This window comes from Oncorhynchus keta, chromosome 4 (assembly GCF_023373465.1).
Source record: "Oncorhynchus keta strain PuntledgeMale-10-30-2019 chromosome 4, Oket_V2, whole genome shotgun sequence".
Classification (NCBI taxonomy): domain Eukaryota; kingdom Metazoa; phylum Chordata; class Actinopteri; order Salmoniformes; family Salmonidae; genus Oncorhynchus; species Oncorhynchus keta.
Genome location: NC_068424.1, coordinates 69806284 through 69827612, shown reverse-complemented (window position 1 = coordinate 69827612; position 21329 = coordinate 69806284). Strand labels below are relative to the sequence as shown.

Genomic DNA, 21329 nt, shown 5'->3' with positions numbered 1-21329 from the left:
TTCAGGAACAGATTGCTGACAGTTGGTAGAGAATCTGAGGTGAGAGTTGTGATGGAAATTTAGGCAGAAACATGTGCAAAAGATAACAGAGGGAGAGATTAGTTAAAAGATTAAACAAGAGCAGCAGTCAGGGTGATGTACAGTCTACAGGTGATACAGTCAGGGTGATGTACAGTCTACAGGTGATACAGTCAGGAAGATGTACAGTCTACAGGTGATACAGTCAGGGTGATGTACAGTCTACAGGTGATACAGTCAGGAAGATGTACAGTCTACAGGTGATACAGTCAGGGTGATGTACAGTCTACAGGTGATACAGTCAGGGTGATGTACAGTCTACAGGTGATACAGTCAGGGTGATGTACAGTCTACAGGTGATACAGTCAGGGTGATGTACAGTCTACAGGTGATACAGTCAGGAAGATGTACAGTCTACAGGTGATACAGTCAGGGTGATGTACAGTCAACAGGTGATACAGTCAGGGTGATGTACAGTCTACAGGTGATACAGTCAGGGTGATGTACAGTCTACAGGTGATACAGTCAGGGTGATGTACAGTCTACAGGTGATACAGTCAGGGTGATGTACAGTCTACAGGTGATACAGTCAGGGTGATGTACAGTCTACAGGTGATACAGTCAGGGTGATGTACAGTCTACAGGTGATACAGTCAGGAAGATGTACAGTCTACATGTGATACAGTCAGGGTGATGTACAGTCTACAGGTGATACAGTCAGGGTGATGTACAGTCTACAGGTGATACAGTCAGGGTGATGTACAGTCTACAGGTGATACAGTCAGGGTGATGTACAGTCTACAGGTGATACAGTCAGGGTGATGTACAGTCTACAGGTGATACAGTCAGGGTGATGTACAGTCTACAGGTGATACAGTCAGGGTGATGTACAGTCTACAGGTGATACAGTCAGGGTGATGTACAGTCTACAGGTGATACAGTCAGGGTGATGTACAGTCTACAGGTGATACAGTCAGGGTGATGTACAGTCTACAGGTGATACAGTCAGGGTGATGTACAGTCTACAGGTGATACAGTCAGGAAGATGTACAGTCTACAGGTGATACAGTCAGGAAGATGTACAGTCTACAGGTGATACAGTCAGGAAGATGTACAGTCTACAGGTGATACAGTCAGGGTGATGTACAGTCTACAGGTGATACAGTCAGCAGTCAGGGTGATATACAGTCTACAGGTGATACAGTCAGGGTGATGTACAGTCTACAGGTGATACAGTCAGGGTGATGTACAGTCTACAGGTGATACAGTCAGGAAGATGTACAGTCTACAGGTGATACAGTCAGGGTGATGTACAGTCTACAGGTGATACAGTCAGGGTGATGTACAGTCTACAGGTGATACAGTCAGGAAGATGTACAGTCTGGAAGATGTACAGTCTACAGGTGATACAGTCAGGAAGATGTACAGTCTACAGGTGATACAGTCAGCAGTCAGGGTGATGTACAGTCTACAGGTGATACAGTCAGGGTGATGTACAGTCTACAGGTGATACAGTCAGGGTGATGTACAGTCTACAGGTGATACAGTCAGGGTGATGTACAGTCTACAAGTGATACAGTCAGGGTGATGTACAGTCTACAGGTGATACAGTCAGGGTGATGTACAATCTACAGGTGATACAGTCAGGAAGATGTACAGTCTACAAGTGATACAGTCAGGGTGATGTACAGTCTACAGGTGATACAGTCAGGAAGATGTACAGTCTACAGGTGATACAGTCAGCAGCCAGGGTGATGTACAGTCTACAGGTGATACAGTCAGGGTGATGTACAGTCTACAGGTGATACAGTCATGGTGATGTACAGTCTACAGGTGATACAGTCAGGGTGATGTACAGTCTACAGGTGATACAGTCAGGAAGATGTACAGTCTACAGGTGATACAGTCAGCAGTCAGGGTGATGTACAGTCTACAGGTGATACAGTCAGGGTGATGTACAGTCTACAGGTGATACAGTCATGGTGATGTACAGTCTACAGGTGATACAGTCAGGGTGATGTACAGTCTACAGGTGATACAATGTAGGAAGATGTACAGTCGACAAGTGATACAGTCAGGGTGATGTACAGTCTACAGGTGATAGTCAGGAAGATGTACAGTCTACAGGTGATACAGTCAGCAGTCAGGGTGATGTACAGTCTACAGGTGATACAGTCATGGTGATGTACAGTCTACAGGTGATACAGTCAGGGTGATGTACAGTCTACAGGTGATACAGTCAGGGTGATGTGCAGTCTATAGGTGATACAGTCAGGAAGATGTACAGTCTACAGGTGATATAGTCAGGGTGATGTACAGTCTACAGGTGATACAGTCAGGAAGATGTACAGTCTACAGGTGATACAGTCAGGAAGATGTACAGTCTACAGGTGATACAGTCAGGGTGATGTACAGTCTACAGGTGATACAGTCAGGGTGATGTACAGTCTACAGGTGATACAGTCAGGGTGATGTACAGTCTACAGGTGATACAGTCAGGAAGATGTACAGTCTACAGGTGATACAGTCAGGAAGATGTACAGTCTACAGGTGATACAGTCAGGGGGATGTACAGTCTACAGGTGATACAGTCAGGGGGATGTACAGTCTACAGGTGATACAGTCAGGGGGATGTACAGTCTACAGGTGATACAGTCAGGTTGATGTACAGTCTACAGGTGATACAGTCAGGGTGATGTACAGTCTACAGGTGATACAGTCAGGGTGATGTACAGTCTACAGGTGATACAGTCAGGGTGATGTACAGTCTACAGGTGATCCAGTCAGCAGTCAGGGTGATGTACAGTCTACAGGTGATACAGTCAGGGGGATGTACAGTCTACAGGTGATACAGTCAGGGTGATGTACAGTCTACAGGTGATACAGTCAGGGTGATGTACAGTCTACAGGTGATACAGTCAGGGTGATGTACAGTCTACAGGTGATCCAGTCAGCAGTCAGGGTGATGTACAGTCTACAGGTGATACAGTCAGGGGGATGTACAGTCTACAGGTGATACAGTCAGGGGGATGTACAGTCTACAGGTGATACAGTCAGGGTGATGTACAGTCTACAGGTGATACAGTCGGGGTGATGTACAGTCTACAGGTGATACAGTCAGGGTGATGTACAGTCTACAGGTGATACAGTCAGGGTGATGTACAGTCTACAGGTGATCCAGTCAGCAGTCAGGGTGATGTACAGTCTACAGGTGATACAGTCAGGGGGATGTACAGTCTACAGGTGATACAGTCAGGGTGATGTACAGTCTACAGGTGATACAGTCAGCAGTCAGGTTGATGTACAGTCTACAGGTGATACAGTCAGGGTGATGTACAGTCTACAGGTGATCCAGTCAGCAGTCAGGGTGATGTACAGTCTACAGGTCAGGGGGATGTACAGTCTACAGGTGATACAGTCAGGGGGATGTACAGTCTACAGGTGATACAGTCAGGGTGATGTACAGTCTACAGGTGATACAGTCAGGGGGATGTACAGTCTACATGTGATACAGTCAGGGTGATGTACAGTCTACAGGTGATACAGTCAGGGTGATGTACAGTCTACAGGTGATACAGTCAGGAAGATGTACAGTCTACAGGTGATACAGTCAGGAAGATGTACAGTCTACAGGTGATACAGTCAGGAAGATGTACAGTCTACAGGTGATACAGTCAGGAAGATGTACAGTCTACAGGTGATACAGTCAGGAAGATGTACAGTCTACAGGTGATACAGTCAGGGTGATGTACAGTCTACAGGTGATACAGTCAGGAAGATGTACAGTCTACAGGTGATACAGTCAGGGTGATGTACAGTCTACAGGTGATACAGTCAGGGTGATGTACAGTCTACAGGTGATACAGTCAGGGTGATGTACAGTCTACAGGTGATACAGTCAGGAAGATGTACAGTCTACAGGTGATACAGTCAGGAAGATGTACAGTCTACAGGTGATACAGTCAGGGTGATGTACAGTCGACAGGTGATACAGTCAGGGGGATGTACAGTCTACAGGTGATACAGTCAGGGTGATGTACAGTCTACAGGTGATACAGTCAGGGTGATGTACAGTCTACAGGTGATACAGTCAGCAGTCAGGGTGATGTACAGTCTACAGGTGATACAGCCATGGTGATGTACAGTCTACAGGTGATACAGTCAGGGTGATGTACAGTCTACAGGTGATACAGTCAGGAAGATGTACAGTCTACAGGTGATACAGTCAGGAAGATGTACAGTCTACAGGTCAGGGGGATGTACAGTCTACAGGTGATACAGTCAGGGGGATGTACAGTCTACAGGTGATACAGTCAGGGGGATGTACAGTCTACAGGTGATACAGTCAGGGGGATGTACAGTCTACATGTGATACAGTCAGGGTGATGTACAGTCTACAGGTGATACAGTCAGGGTGATGTACAGTCTACAGGTGATACAGTCAGGAAGATGTACAGTCTACAGGTGATACAGTCAGGAAGATGTACAGTCTACAGGTGATACAGTCAGGAAGATGTACAGTCTACAGGTGATACAGTCAGGAAGATGTACAGTCTACAGGTGATACAGTCAGGAAGATGTACAGTCTACAGGTGATACAGTCAGGGTGATGTACAGTCTACAGGTGATACAGTCAGGAAGATGTACAGTCTACAGGTGATACAGTCAGGGTGATGTACAGTCTACAGGTGATACAGTCAGGGTGATGTACAGTCTACAGGTGATACAGTCAGGGTGATGTACAGTCTACAGGTGATACAGTCAGGAAGATGTACAGTCTACAGGTGATACAGTCAGGAAGATGTACAGTCTATAGGTGATACAGTCAGGGTGATGTACAGTCGACAGGTGATACAGTCAGGGGGATGTACAGTCTACAGGTGATACAGTCAGGGTGATGTACAGTCAGGGTGATGTACAGTCTACAGGTGATACAGTCAGCAGTCAGGGTGATGTACAGTCTACAGGTGATACAGCCATGGTGATGTACAGTCTACAGGTGATACAGTCAGGGTGATGTACAGTCTACAGGTGATACAGTCAGGGGGATGTACAGTCTACAGGTGATACAGTCAGGGGGATGTACAGTCTACAGGTGATACAGTCAGGGTGATGTACAGTCTACAGGTGATACAGTCAGCAGTCAGGGTGATGTACAGTCTACAGGTGATACAGTCAAGGTGATGTACAGTCTACAGGTGATACAGTCAGCAGTCAGGGTGATATACAGTCTACAGGTGCTACAGTCAGGGTGATGTACAGTCTACAGGTGATACAGTCAGGGTGATGTACAGTCTACAGGTGATACAGTCAGGGTGATGTACAGTCTACAGGTGATACAGTCAGGAAGATGTACAGTCTACAGGTGATACAGTCAGCAGTCAGGGTGATGTACAGTCTACAGGTGATACAGTCAGGGGGATGTACAGTCGACAGGTGATACAGTCAGGGGGATGTACAGTCTACAGGTGATACAGTCAGGGTGATGTACAGTCTACAGGTGATACAGTCAGCAGTCAGGGTGATGTACAGTCTACAGGTGATACAGCCATGGTGATGTACAGTCTACAGGTGATACAGTCAGGGTGATGTACAGTCTACAGGTGATACAGTCAGGGGGATGTACAGTCTACAGGTGATACAGTCAGGGGGATGTACAGTCTACAGGTGATACAGTCAGGGTGATGTACAGTCTACAGGTGATACAGTCAGCAGTCAGGGTGATGTACAGTCTACAGGTGATACAGTCAAGGTGATGTACAGTCTACAGGTCAGGGGGATGTACAGTCTACAGGTGATACCATCAGGGTGATGTACAGTCTACAGGTGATACAGTCAGGGGGATGTACAGTCTACATGTGATACAGTCAGGGTGATGTACAGTCTACAGGTGATACAGTCAGGGTGATGTACAGTCTACAGGTGATACAGTCAGGGTGATGTACAGTCTACAGGTGATACAGTCAGGGTGATGTACAGTCTACAGGTGATACAGTCAGGGGGATGTACAGTCTACAGGTGATACAGTCAGGAAGATGTACAGTCTACAGGTGATACAGTCAGGAAGATGTACAGTCTACAGGTGATACAGTCAGGAAGATGTACAGTCTACAGGTGATACAGTCAGGAAGATGTACAGTCTACAGGTGATACAGTCAGGAAGATGTACAGTCTACAGGTGATACAGTCAGGGTGATGTACAGTCTACAGGTGATACAGTCAGGAAGATGTACAGTTTACAGGTGATACAGTCAGGAAGATGTACAGTCTACAGGTGATACAGTCAGGGTGATGTACAGTCGACAGGTGATACAGTCAGGGTGATGTACAGTCTACAGGTGATACAGTCAGGGTGATGTACAGTCTACAGGTGATACAGTCAGGGTGATGTACAGTCTACAGGTGATACAGTCAGGGTGATGTACAGTCTACAGGTGATACAGTCAGGGTGATGTACAGTCTACAGGTGATACAGTCAGCAGTCAGGGTGATGTACAGTCTACAGGTGATACAGCCATGGTGATGTACAGTCTACAGGTGATACAGTCAGGGTGATGTACAGTCTACAGGTGATACAGTCAGGGTGATGTACAGTCTACAGGTGATACAGTCAAGGTGATGTACAGTCTACAGGTGATACAGTCAGCAGTCAGGGTGATGTACAGTCTACAGGTGATACAGTCAAGGTGATGTACAGTCTACAGGTGATACAGTCAGCAGTCAGGGTGATATACAGTCTACAGGTGCTACAGTCAGGGTGATGTACAGTCTACAGGTGATACAGTCAGGGTGATGTACAGTCTACAGGTGATACAGTCAGGGTGATGTACAGTCTACAGGTGATACAGTCAGGGTGATGTACAGTCTACAGGTGATACAGTCAGGAAGATGTACAGTCTACAGGTGATACAGTCAGCAGTCAGGGTGATGTACAGTCTACAGGTGATACAGTCAGGGGGATGTACAGTCGACAGGTGATACAGTCAGGGGGATGTACAGTCTACAGGTGATACAGTCAGGGTGATGTACAGTCTACAGGTGATACAGTCAGCAGTCAGGGTGATGTACAGTCTACAGGTGATACAGTCAGGGTGATGTACAGTCTACAGGTGATACAGTCAGGAAGATGTACAGTCTACAGGTGATACAGTCAGGGTGATGTACAGTCTACAGGTGATACAGTCAGGAAGATGTACAGTCTACAGGTGATACAGTCAGGGTGATGTACAGTCTACAGGTGATACATTCAGGAAGATGTACAGTCTACAGGTGATACAGTCAGGAAGATGTACAGTCTACAGGTGATACAGTCAGGGTGATGTACAGTCGACAGGTGATACAGTCAGGGTGATGTACAGTCTACAGGTGATACAGTCAGGGTGATGTACAGTCTACAGGTGATACAGTCAGCAGTCAGGGTGATGTACAGTCTACAGGTGATACAGTCAGGGTGATGTACAGTCTACAGGTGATACAGTCAGGAAGATGTACAGTCTACAGGTGATACAGTCAGGGTGATGTACAGTCTACAGGTGATACAGTCAGGAAGATGTACAGTCTACAGGTGATACAGTCAGGGTGATGTACAGTCTACAGGTGATACAGTCAGGAAGATGTACAGTCTACAGGTGATACAGTCAGGAAGATGTACAGTCTACAGGTGATACAGTCAGGGTGATGTACAGTCTACAGGTGATACAGTCAGGGTGATGTACAGTCTACAGGTGATACAGTCAGGGTGATGTACAGTCTACAGGTGATACAGTCAGCAGTCAGGGTGATGTACAGTCTACAGGTGATACAGCCATGGTGATGTACAGTCTACAGGTGATACAGTCAGGGTGATGTACAGTCTACAGGTGATACAGTCAGGGGGATGTACAGTCTACAGGTGATACAGTCAAGGTGATGTACAGTCTACAGGTGATACAGTCAGCAGTCAGGGTGATATACAGTCTACAGGTGCTACAGTCAGGATGATGTACAGTCTACAGGTGATACAGTCAGGGTGATGTACAGTCTACAGGTGATACAGTCAGGGTGATGTACAGTCTACAGGTGATACAGTCAGGAAGATGTACAGTCTACAGGTGATACAGTCAGCAGTCAGGGTGATGTACAGTCTACAGGTGATACAGTCAGGGGGATGTACAGTCGACAGGTGATACAGTCAGGGGGATGTACAGTCTACAGGTGATACAGTCAGGGTGATGTACAGTCTACAGGTGATACAGTCAGCAGTCAGGGTGATGTACAGTCTACAGGTGATACAGCCATGGTGATGTACAGTCTACAGGTGATACAGTCAGGGTGATGTACAGTCTACAGGTGATACAGTCAGGGGGATGTACAGTCTACAGGTGATACAGTCAGGGGGATGTACAGTCTACAGGTGATACAGTCAGGGGGATGTACAGTCTACAGGTGATACAGTCAGGGTGATGTACAGTCTACAGGTGATACAGTCAGCAGTCAGGGTGATGTACAGTCTACAGGTGATACAGTCAAGGTGATGTACAGTCTACAGGTGATACAGTCAGCAGTCAGGGTGATGTACAGTCTACAGGTGATACAGTCAGGGGGATGTACAGTCTACAGGTGATACAGTCAGGGGGATGTACAGTCTACAGGTGATACAGTCAGGGGGATGTACAGTCTACAGGTGATACAGTCAGGGGGATGTAAAGTCTACAGGTGATACAGTCAGGGTGATGTACAGTCTACAGGTGATACAGTCAGCAGTCAGGGTGATGTACAGTCTACAGGTGATACAGTCAAGGTGATGTACAGTCTACAGGTGATACAGTCAGCAGTCAGGGTGATATACAGTCTACAGGTGCTACAGTCAGGGTGATGTACAGTCTACAGGTGATACAGTCAGGGTGATGTACAGTCTACAGGTGATACAGTCAGGGTGATGTACAGTCTACAGGTGATACAGTCAGGGTGATGTACAGTCTACAGGTGATACAGTCAGGGTGATGTACAGTCTACAGGTGATACAGTCAGGGTGATGTACAGTCTACAGGTGATACAGTCAGGGTGATGTACAGTCTACAGGTGATACAGTCAGGGTGATGTACAGTCTACAGGTGATACAGTCAGGGTGATGTACAGTTGAAGTCGGAAGTTTACATACACTTAGGTTGGAGTCATTAAAACTTGTTTTTCAACTACTCCACAAATTTCTCGCAAACAAACTATTGTTTTGCCAAGTCGGATAGAGATTAACGTACTTTGGTGTGAAAAGTGCAAATCAATCCCAGAAAAACCTTGTGAAGATGCTTGAGGAAACAGGTACAGAAGTATCTATATCCGCAGTAAAACAAGTCCTATATTGACATAACCTGAAAGGCCGCTCAGCAAGGAAGAAGCCACTGCTCCAAAACCGCCATAAAAAAGCCAGACTACGGTTTGCAACTGCACATGGGGACAGAGATCATACTTTTTGGAGAAATGTCCTCTGGTCTGATGAAACAAAAATAGAACCGTTTGGCCATAATGACCATCGTCATGTTTGGAGAAAAAGGGGGAGTCTTGCAAGCCGAAGAACATCATCCCAACTGTGAAGCACAGGGGTGGCAGCATCATGTTGTGGGGGTGCTTTGCTGCAGGAGGGACTGGTGCACTTCACAAAATAGATGGCATCATGAGGCAGGAAAACTATGTGGATATGTTGAAGCAACATCTCAAGATGTTAGTCGGGAAGTTAAAGCTTGGTCGCAAATGGGTCTTCCAAATGGACAATGACCCCAAGCATACTTCCCAAGTTGTGGCAAAATGTCTTAAGGACAACAAAGTCAAGGTATTTAAGTGGCCATCACAAAGGCCTGACCTCAATCCCATAGAAAATGTGTGGGCAGAACTGAAAAAGCATGTGCGAGCAAGGAGGCCTACAAACATGACTCAGTTACACCAGCTCTGTCAGGAGGAATGGGCCTTGTGGACCTTGTGGAAGGCTACCCAAAAGTTTGACCCAAGTCAAACAATTTAAAAGCTCTAGTCGGCTGGCCCTTGCTACATATTCGTCGCCAGACCCACTGGCTCCAGGTCATCTACAAGGCCATGCTAGGTAAAGCTCCGCCTTATCTCAGTTCACTGGTCACGATGGCAACACCCATCCGTAGCACGCGCTCCAGCAGGTGTATCTCACTGATCATCCCTAAAGCCAACACCTCATTCGGCCGCCTTTCGTTCCAGTACTCTGCTGCCTGTGACTGGAACGAATTGCAAAAATCACTGAAGTTGGAGACTTTTATCTCCCTCACCAACTTCAAACATCAGCTATCTGAGCAGCTAACCGATCGCTGCAGCTGTACATAGTCTATTGGTAAATAGCCCACCCATTTTCACCTACCTCATCTCCAGTTTTTATTTATTTAATTTTCTGCTCTTTTGCACACCAATATCTCTACCTGTACATGATCATCTGATCATTTATCACTCCAGTGTTAATCTGCAATATTGTAATTATTCGCCTACCTCCTCATGCCTTTTGCACACATTGTATATAGACTCCCCTTTTTTCTACTGTGTTATTGACTTGTTAATTGTTTACTCCATGTGTAACTCTGTGTTGTCTGTTCACACTGCTATGCTTTATCTTGGCCAGGTCGCAGTTGCAAATGAGAACTTGTTCTCAACTAGCCTACCTGGTTAAATAAAAGGTGAAATAAAAAAATAAAATAAAATAAAAAAATGCTACCAAATACTAATTGAGTGTATGTAAACTTCTGTCCCACTGGGAATGTGATGAAAGAAATTAAAGCTGAAATAAAATCATTCTCTCTATTATTCTGACATTTCACATTCTCAAAATAAATGGTGATCCTAACTGACCTAAGACAGGGAATTTTTACTAGGATTAAATGTCAGGAATTGTGAAAAACTGAGTTTAAATGTATTTGGCTAAGGTGTATGTAAACTTCCGACTTCAACTGTACAGGCTACGGGTGATGCAGCTAGGGTGATGCTCATTCTAAGGGTGATACAGTCAGCGTGATGTACAGTCTACAGGTGATACAATCAGGGTGATGTACAGTCTATGGGTGATACAGTCAGGGTGATGTGCAGTCTACATGTGATACAGTCAGGGTGATGTACAGTCTACAGGTGATACAGTCAGGGTGATGTACAGTTGAAGTCGGAAGTTTACATACACTTAGGTTGGAGTCATTAAAACTTGTTTTTCAACTACTCCACAAATTTCTCGCAAACAAACTATTGTTTTGCCAAGTCGGATAGAGATTAACGTACTTTGGTGTGAAAAGTGCAAATCAATCCCAGAAAAACCTTGTGAAGATGCTTGAGGAAACAGGTACAGAAGTATCTATATCCGCAGTAAAACAAGTCCTATATTGACATAACCTGAAAGGCCGCTCAGCAAGGAAGAAGCCACTGCTCCAAAACCGCCATAAAAAAGCCAGACTACGGTTTGCAACTGCACATGGGGACAGAGATCATACTTTTTGGAGAAATGTCCTCTGGTCTGATGAAACAAAAATAGAACCGTTTGGCCATAATGACCATCGTCATGTTTGGAGAAAAAAGGGGGAGTTGGAACATCATCCCAACTGTGAAGCACAGGGGTGGCAGCATCATGTTGTGGGGGTGCTTTGCTGCAGGAGGGACTGGTGCACTTCACAAAATAGATGGCATCATGAGGCAGGAAAACTATGTGGATATGTTGAAGCAACATCTCAAGATGTTAGTCGGGAAGTTAAAGCTTGGTCGCAAATGGGTCTTCCAAATGGACAATGACCCCAAGCATACTTCCCAAGTTGTGGCAAAATGTCTTAAGGACAACAAAGTCAAGGTATTTAAGTGGCCATCACAAAGGCCTGACCTCAATCCCATAGAAAATGTGTGGGCAGAACTGAAAAAGCATGTGCGAGCAAGGAGGCCTACAAACATGACTCAGTTACACCAGCTCTGTCAGGAGGAATGGGCCTTGTGGACCTTGTGGAAGGCTACCCAAAAAGTTTGACCCAAGTCAAACAATTTAAAAGCTCTAGTCGGCTGGCCCTTGCTACATATTCGTCGCCAGACCCACTGGCTCCAGGTCATCTACAAGGCCATGCTAGGTAAAGCTCCGCCTTATCTCAGTTCACTGGTCACGATGGCAACACCCATCCGTAGCACGCGCTCCAGCAGGTGTATCTCACTGATCATCCCTAAAGCCAACACCTCATTCGGCCGCCTTTCGTTCCAGTACTCTGCTGCCTGTGACTGGAACGAATTGCAAAATCACTGAAGTTGGAGACTTTTATCTCCCTCACCAACTTCAAACATCAGCTATCTGAGCAGCTAACCGATCGCTGCAGCTGTACATAGTCTATTGGTAAATAGCCCACCCATTTTCACCTACCTCATCTCCAGTTTTTATTTATTTAATTTTCTGCTCTTTTGCACACCAATATCTCTACCTGTACATGATCATCTGATCATTTATCACTCCAGTGTTAATCTGCAATATTGTAATTATTCGCCTACCTCCTCATGCCTTTTGCACACATTGTATATAGACTCCCCTTTTTTCTACTGTGTTATTGACTTGTTAATTGTTTACTCCATGTGTAACTCTGTGTTGTCTGTTCACACTGCTATGCTTTATCTTGGCCAGGTCGCAGTTGCAAATGAGAACTTGTTCTCAACTAGCCTACCTGGTTAAATAAAAGGTGAAATAAAAAAATAAAATAAAATAAAAAAATGCTACCAAATACTAATTGAGTGTATGTAAACTTCTGTCCCACTGGGAATGTGATGAAAGAAATTAAAGCTGAAATAAAATCATTCTCTCTATTATTCTGACATTTCACATTCTCAAAATAAATGGTGATCCTAACTGACCTAAGACAGGGAATTTTTACTAGGATTAAATGTCAGGAATTGTGAAAAACTGAGTTTAAATGTATTTGGCTAAGGTGTATGTAAACTTCCGACTTCAACTGTACAGGCTACGGGTGATGCAGCTAGGGTGATGCTCATTCTAAGGGTGATACAGTCAGCGTGATGTACAGTCTACAGGTGATACAATCAGGGTGATGTACAGTCTATGGGTGATACAGTCAGGGTGATGTGCAGTCTACATGTGATACAGTCAGGGTGATGTACAGTCTACAGGTGATACAGTCAGGGTGATGTACAGTCTACAGGTGATACAGTCAGGGTGATGTGCAGTCTACACGTGATACAGTCAGGGTGATGACCAGTCTACACGTGATACAGTCAGGGTGATGACCAGTCTACGAGCGACACAGTCAGGGTGATGACCAGTCTACGAGCGACACAGTCAGGGTGGTGTACAGTCTATGGGTGATACAGCAAAAGCTATAGAAGAAGAGACTGTAGGTAGGGTAGATAAGTGGGGTCAGAAGTATAAAGACAAGGGATACGTCCAAAATGGCACCCTATTCCCTATATAGTGTATATAAAAAAAATACCAAGGTCTATAGGGCTCTGTTCAAATGTAGTCCGCTATATAGGGAATAGGGTCCCATTTGGGACACAGACATGGTGTAATAAAAAGAGGACTGCATCTGACCTTATCCGACAGCCCTGTCTCACACACACTGGGCTGGATTGGACAAAAAAATGACATCTTGACAAAGGAAAATGGGAGAAAACTCCCAAAAGATCACTCGGGTTCAGAATGCTATGGCTGCTATAGGGTGAGATACAATTTAAAAAATCAACAATATTAGGAAACATAAAATGTAAAAATGTAGTTATTTAAGCTGTGTAAATATGTAGATTTATGATGAGATTCTACTCTCATAGTGTACATGTAAGCCTATGTGACCGTTCCTTGAACTGGTACTGGGCCTAGACATTTAGGGTGCAATCTGCACTAGTGCCCACTCAGAAAACACTGTCCCCTCTGGGCCACCAAGGCTGCAAAGACAACAGGACTTTGAATAGCCAAACATTGGTTAAGCAAACAACACCATGAAGGCTGCATGTTTCACTATCAGTCATTAACCACTCCTGTCCAAATATGTTTCTATCTCAGTAGTTAAAAATCAAATATCTCAATAGCCCATCTCATCAAAACACAAACAGAACAATGACACGTGCCAAACTAAACAAGAGAATGATCAAAAGTACATCTTGTAGTGTTTGCTTACAATCAAACAGAACAGTTAACTCTGCATCTCTACAGTATTAGGATGCTTGGTGAGACAGGAGCATAGCCTGGTAGACCAGACTGAATGCTGCACTCACAATGGTTGAATCTGGTTTAACCAGGCTAGAGCCAGCAAGCTCTCTGACCAACTATAGGAGAACGATCAAAATGAATTATCAAAAAGTACATTTTGTATTACAGCTTGCTGATCAAACAAGGTTTCCTCTTTCCATCTATAGCCTAAGGATGATAAAGCATGGTGAGCCAGAGGGCTCTCAGAACAGCTGTAGGAGATATAGGAGCAGCATGGCGGTGAGATCAACAGAAGAGAGAAGAGACAGAGGAACTTAATGAGGTAACAGTCAGAGTAGTCCACTCAGACTGCAGCCTCAAAGGAGGCAAGGACCATAATGATCATATCTATATTATATGGCAGGGACTGAACTGTCAGAGGGAATGACATTTAGAGCAGCAGGAAGGAAAAATAAAGAGTTTAAAAAGTATGGATCACAGCCAGATGTGGGAGAGGGAAGGCAAATCTCAGAAATCTGAGTGCACACACACATATAGACACACACACAGTGAACGCACAGACAGACACACACACAGGTGAAGTGAAGCATTGTAGTTTGAGAATAGGGTTTTTGGCAGTATGTTCAGCTCCATGGCGCTGAAGCTAACAGCTGTAGTAAAATAAAATAGCAACCTTTTCATTTCACTTGGAAGTATGGTGTCATGATTTGAAGAATGCCAACATATTTAACTAGATTACTGAGGTATTGACGTCTTTGTCCTCTCTCTGTTTCCCTCTCTGTCCTCCATTAGGCCTAGTCTGTGACCCAAATGGCATTCTACTCCCTTAATAGTGCAGTACTTTTGACCAGTGACCATAGAGCACTATATAGGGAAAAGGGTGCCATTTGGGACACGCCTATTCAACCATTCTGTCATGCGGAAAATGTAATCTCAAGGAGGTAAGTGGTCCGCTTAACATTTAAAAAACATAACATCAACTGCAATTTAATGAATTTCTCTACTAGAGTGAGAATCTCCATGAGGCAGTATCTGGTTATTACCGTGACGACGCATGAACCCAACAAACAGTATGCTGTCATCTGAAGATAAGAAGCAGCAAACTCATCAACAAATATGTTTGTTGTGGACCAGGCTGAAAAAAGGATATAGCCAATGAGTGCATGTATGTAATGGCAATCATTCTGTGGTCTGTGGCCCAATGCCCTAACTAACACACACACACAGCAAAAACGATGGCCTTTCAATGCAAAATGAAGCTCAATGCCCTTAATATAGATTTTGATTGTTCGCAAAAAATCTGGCAGACTAAAGGTTATTTTTCTTTCTAATAAACTGCCAGTGTCTTATTTCTCAACAACTGTATATCAGTGGATAATTCATTATCATTATTAGCACCACTAGATTTCAGACCACGGACCATCGAGATCTATGGCTCAATTCTTGACTGACAATGGGGAGAATCCTAACTTTCATTTATTAAGTAAAACTTTCACTTAAGTAGAATTTTCACATAGTCATACATTGACGTCAATGGGAGTCTCAAAGTGGAAGTCAGGATTCACCCCCATCTGAATAACAAGATCACAATGCCATTGTAAGAAACAGATGGTAAAAACTAATGAAAAACAGCAGAAACTTAAAAACAATAAAAACAAATCTGCAAGAGTAAATAAAAATTTGGCAAAACATCTCAGAGAGGTGTATTTAGTTTCAATTCAAATTTGATTGACTTAAAGTCTTAGAAATATAACTGTTAAAAAACTAGATTAAAGACTACAAAGTGTGAAGCCGGTAAAATAATCTGTTGTGTCTGGCGCTCTCCATCTGTAGCTCCATCTGTAGCTCCATCGTGGCACGGTTACATATGGAAAAACTGCATAAGGACGTATGTGGTTGAGGTGACTGTTTTAGTGGCTTTTCCAAGGGGGAATCACCATGGAGACCTATCGTATAATTCACAACTGAAACAGATATGTGTTCTTCCTTGGTCTATCATAAACAAAATAAACTGAGACTTGTAAAATGTAACTGCAATAAGTCGTCATAATAACTGAAATCTTTCCTATGTCCTATATTATGAAACACCTAGAGACAGAAGGAACAGATGAAATAAAGTGTGAGATGCTTGTGGTCTAGACAGAGTAGAACAAAGTACTCCATTCAATTACTCTACTACTATTTATCTTTCTGAATAATCTGTCATTTAAAAACCTACTGAAGCATATTAAATAATTGACATACTCTGACTCCAGACGCTATAGGATTTAAAAAATGATTTCTTCCTGGTGCCCAGCTCTGAATGGTAAACACCTATTGTGTGCATTCCCATTTTAGATGAGCTTAAAGCCACAGGGAAAGAGAACACTGTTTTGGATTGTGTGACGCCCAGATCCTATGATAATGCCAATTGTCTTGTCGTTCAAGGTTGGTCAGTGATGTGTTCCTCCTTTGCTTCAGAGGGCAAAAAACCTTCTCCCCCTCTCTCCTTAGACCACAGGGATCCCTATAAGGAACTAATGGAATTCAGAGAGGAGGGGGCTTCCTATAGACAGGAAGAGGGTTCCTATAGAAACTGTGTCAGAGGTTGAGAGGTACATCAGCAGGTAGTCTGTGGTTAGGGGCCAGGGACCGGTGGAAGGGAGGAGGTGCAGGGACGGTCAGATCTCAGGTGCTGGTGAATAGAATTCCTGAGAGAAGGAAGAAGGACAACATTAGAAGATTACCATAATTTCAATCTAGGATCTTTGTGTGTATGTGTCTGTGTGTGCATGCCCACACACACACACACACACACACACACACACACACACACACACACACACACACACACACACACACACACACACACACACACACACACACACACACACACACACACACACCTCCCTTCTCATACCTTAGTGTAGTGCTACTCAAATGTGTGTCTCCACGTCGGTGTATCCAGGCAGCATTTCTCCGTTAGAGCAGCCCTTGGGGCCTCCTGCCGGGGGCAGCATGTGATCTGTGCTGGGGTCCTCCGGCCCCCCACCCTGGCCCTCAAGGGCTCTCTGCTGCCGTCGGTGTATCAGGGGCACAAAGAACAGCACCATGCCCCCCACGATGGGAGGGCCCCCTGCCAGGTAGAAGGCCATATTGTAATCACCACAGTAGTCATGCAGGAGTCCTGGGGGACAAGGGAGGGAGAGGTTTCAGATGTAGTGTATGGAACCACTACTCGTTATTCAAGAGAGAATCACTGAGCGAATCAATTGTATTCCCTTGATTCCTTGTGTCCACTCTCAACACATCTTTCTCAAAATTCATTGGTGGAGAAGATCTGAGGGGAGGCGCTTTAGATCTTTAGCTCCAATGTGCCATGAGATTCACCCACTATCTTGGTGATTCAAGTTGTTTTACCTGTTTGTCTTTTCTTCTTCCAGGAACTAGCTCAGAACTAATAATTAGCAGTCATAAACATCTCTAAGAAGATAAGTCATAGTTTATTAGTCTCAAGGGCTGTCAGGTGGTACAGCATCAGCATCTCTAATAAGTGTGAGAGGTTGTTCAAGTCGGTTTAGTGGTTTGCCTGTTCTTCCAAGAAACAATACAGTGCAGTCCTGAATGCTGCTCTGTATCTGTGAGGAGTGAATGTGGACTAAGAAGTTCCAGTCAGACGCTTTATTATTATAGGGTAACCATAGGAACTATGAGTACCACTAGATTGGGGAACATTTTGTAAAAGAAAACCCTCAGTAAAGTGTATCTAATGTGTGTCCAGGGTGATGGGCAACACTGGCCAAAATACTCAGTAAGGAGCTAGCTAAGTGGCCCTGCCATAAACAAGAGCTGGAAACGAGGTAGATAACTCATCCAACATCTGGCACTAAGCAGAGAGAGAGATTCAGCCAGGCCTCACAGGACGTAATGTCAATACAGAACACTGAGGCTCTGAGAAGGAGGACGAGCCGGGAGACAGACCTGGGTTCAAATATCATTCAAAATCTTTCAAATACTTTATCCGTGCTTGATTGAGCTTGCTTGGCGTGATTTAACCAAAGGAATAGTTCACTAAAGTGCAGCATGCAAACTCCGCACATCTGTCACTCAGGGCAGACTCAAGCAAAGCTCAAAGTATTATTATTATTTTTAATCGAATACTATTCGAACCCAGGTCTGTAGGGAGGCGAGCAGACAGACTTATGTCCAGTCTGGGTGCTCCTGCTGTAGGCTGATGGGGCAGGATTCCTCCTCCTCACTGTGACCTCTGGAGTGTATTCAGTCAGAGGAAACTATTCTCAATGTTGCACATAGAAATATAATGTATGAAATGACTCCTATTCAACATTACTGATGATATTTGTTCTACGTAATACATTTCTATCAGAATCATTGCATCACTCTGAACAGCACCCTGGTGGTCTGAACAGGAATGTGGGGAGTGGTGGTGGAGCCTGAAGGGTGGCAGTGGAGAGTGGCAGAGTCCCAGACAATGCAGCCATAGTGTCAACAACACATCGCTAAACTATGCTCTATCCGAGACTACTACTCCAACTGTATCTTATTCCCTCTGTAACAAATCACCAGCCCGGGAACATCTCAAATTTCACCCTATTCCCTACATAGTGCACTACTTTTGACCAGAGCTCTATGGGCCCTTGTGAAAAAGAGTGCACTGACTAGGGACTAGGGTTCCATTTGGGATGCAGGCTCATTCTATTTACTCTGTAGACCAGCTCCATTCAGAGCCAAGACCAATGATGTACATAAACACAGTGAATATATGTATGTATATGGCTGAGACATGTCAGCTCAACGGCATGATAAACACAAAATACATTATCCTAATCCTACCCTGTTTAGAAATCCCTATGGAATGTGGGTATCCTCAAAGGACTTATATGGAAACACTATGCTAGCTACAGAATTGACTTTTCTCGATTGGAAGGAATAGGTTCCTGTTGAAAAGAAAGCAACCATCTCTTTATCACCTTGGCTTCCACTCCTAAGTTTTGAGGTGATACTCAGCAGCGATTGCCTGTCGGATAGCAGTTAACCATCTCTTTATCACCTTGGCTTCCACTCCTAAGTTTTGAGGTGATACTCAGCAGCGATTGCCTGTCAGATAGCAGTTAACCATCTCTTTATCACCTGCCATTTAAAATCTTTGATGTCAGTGTTTAGTAAACTGAGGAACCGATAGTACTCACCAGCGATGGGGGGTCCTGCAGTCATGGGCAGGGCCATGAGTCCCAGTAGGTATCCTATAGCCTGGGAGGCCTGCATGGGGCCCACCAGCTCAAAGGCTATGGGAGCCATGATGGTGATGAAGCAGCCGTCACACAGCCCCAGGAACACACACACCACAATCAGCCCCTCGAACACAGTGCACTGGGGGATCATCATGGACATCAGCCCCAGCACCATGAACGACACCGACTAGGGGAGAGAAGAGCAGAGACAATATAATAAACACATAATAATGAATGCCATTTAGCAGACAATTTTATCCAAAGTAACTCACTGTCATTGTGTAACGTGTCAGAGAGTCTTAGGAGTCTTAGGTTAATGTTGTCCAATACATCTCTCCTGACTAATACCTGGTCCCTTATACACTCTTCCACTTTATACAGAAACTACAAAGTAACCAATCAACGGGTCAAATCCATATCAAAAACTTTCAACCAATTCTATTGGTTCCATTTTACCGGGTAAACTAAATGAAGCTCAACAAGTATTTGACCAATGGATTTGACCAGAAATAGTAATAGATTTGAAGTTTTTAATTGCCATCACCATTCATGGAAAAAAATAAGGGGATGTGGCTGATGTGCTAACCCATATTTAAAATCTGAATTTGTTCAAATTAAGCTGACAATGAGATGCTGAAGAGGGTTACCTCACCTGCATCCAGATCTTCTTGGCTCCGGGAATGAGGTCTCCTACTTTCCCGAAGAGGAGGCGCCCCACGCCAGATGAGGCTCCTATACACACCAACAAGATCCACTCTTTCTGGGTCTCCTTGAACTGCTCTTTTACAAAGTTCATCTGGTGGAAAAGAACAAGCGGAATACTTTCATGTCAATTTTTTTCAGATTTGTATTTATTATGGATCCCCATTATCTGATGCCAAGGCAGCAGCTACACTGCCTACAGTCCAGCAAAATGAAGGCAGTTATACATTTAAAAAACATTACAACATCACAACATATTAAGTGTGTGCCCTCAGGCCTCTACTCTATTACCACATATCTATAAGAGAACATACATGTGTACATGTGTGTATAGTGCGTATGTTATCGTGTGTGTGTATGCATGTGTCTGTGTTGCTTCACAGTCCCCACTGTTCCATAAGGTGTATTTTTAGCTGTTTTTTAAAAATCTGATTCTACTTCTTGCATCAGTTATTTGATGTGGAATAGAGTTTCATGTAGTCATGGATCTATGTTGTACTGTGCCCCTCCCAAAGTCTGTTCTGGACTTGGGGACTGTGAAGAGATCTCCGGTGGCCTGTCTTGTAGGGTATGCATGGGTGTCTGAGCTGTGTGCCAGTATTTCAAACGGACAGCTCAGTGCATTCAACATGTCAATATCTCCCATAAATACAAGTAGTGATGAAGTCAATCTCTCCTCCACTTTTAGCCAGGAGAGATTGACATGCATATTATTAATGTTAGATCTATGTGAACATTCAAGGGCCAGCCGTGCTGCCCTGTTCTGAGCCAATTGCAATTTTAATAAGTTCCTCTTTGTGGAACCTGACCACAAGACTGAACAGTAGTCCAGGTGTGACAAAACTAGGGCCTGTAGGACCTGCCTTGTCGATAGTGCTGTTAAGTTAGAGCAGCGCTTTATTATCGACAGACCTCTCCCGATCTTAGCTACTGTTGTATCAATATATTCTGATCATGACAGTTTACAATCCAGGGTTACAGGTAATTAAATCTCCTCAACTTGCTCAATTTCCACATTATTCATTACAAGATTAAGCTGAACTTTAAGGTTTAGTGAATGATTTGTCCCAAATACAATATTTTTAAATATTTAGGACTAACTTATTCCTTGCCACCCATTCTGAAACTAACTGCAGCTCTTTGTTAAGTGTTGCTGTCATTTCAGTCACGGTGGTAGCTGAGTATATAGTGTTGAGTCATCCGCATACATGGACACATTG

At 44.2% G+C, this 21329-nt stretch overlaps 1 protein-coding gene and 1 long non-coding RNA gene across 29 annotated transcripts in view; one reads left to right on the top strand and one right to left on the bottom strand.

Moving 5' to 3' along the window:
* Positions 1-116: 116 nt before the first annotated feature.
* Positions 117-15547, top strand: LOC127927590 (uncharacterized). Of its 28 annotated transcripts, XR_008128236.1 has the most exons (13): positions 117-246; positions 311-1620; positions 1717-1748; positions 1884-2050; positions 2345-4138; positions 4171-4234; positions 4611-4642; positions 4739-4866; positions 5288-7255; positions 7288-7980; positions 8013-8680; positions 8713-11098; positions 13173-15529. It is a non-coding gene; the product is annotated as an uncharacterized LOC127927590 (long non-coding RNA). The 28 variants fall into 28 exon arrangements; XR_008128265.1 differs by lacking the exons at positions 1717-1748; positions 1884-2050; positions 4611-4642; positions 4739-4866 and having other exon boundaries at positions 311-822; positions 1557-1620; positions 2505-4546; positions 5114-7255; positions 13173-15547; XR_008128252.1 differs by lacking the exons at positions 1717-1748; positions 1884-2050; positions 4611-4642; positions 4739-4866 and having other exon boundaries at positions 311-822; positions 1557-1620; positions 2345-4546; positions 5114-7255; positions 13173-15547.
* An 87-nt stretch (positions 15548-15634) lies between these two features.
* LOC118373415 (monocarboxylate transporter 8-like) overlaps positions 15635-21329 on the bottom strand; it is a 32527-nt gene continuing 26832 nt past the window's right edge. Inside the window, exons 5-8 of the mRNA XM_035759535.2 lie at positions 20060-20203; positions 19366-19594; positions 17076-17342; positions 15635-16866 (exon numbers count right to left, since the gene is read on the bottom strand). Of these exons, the coding sequence (XP_035615428.1) occupies positions 17092-17342; positions 19366-19594; positions 20060-20203 (624 nt within the window). The 3' untranslated portion in view covers positions 15635-16866; positions 17076-17091. The remainder of the gene's footprint in view (positions 16867-17075; positions 17343-19365; positions 19595-20059; positions 20204-21329) is intronic.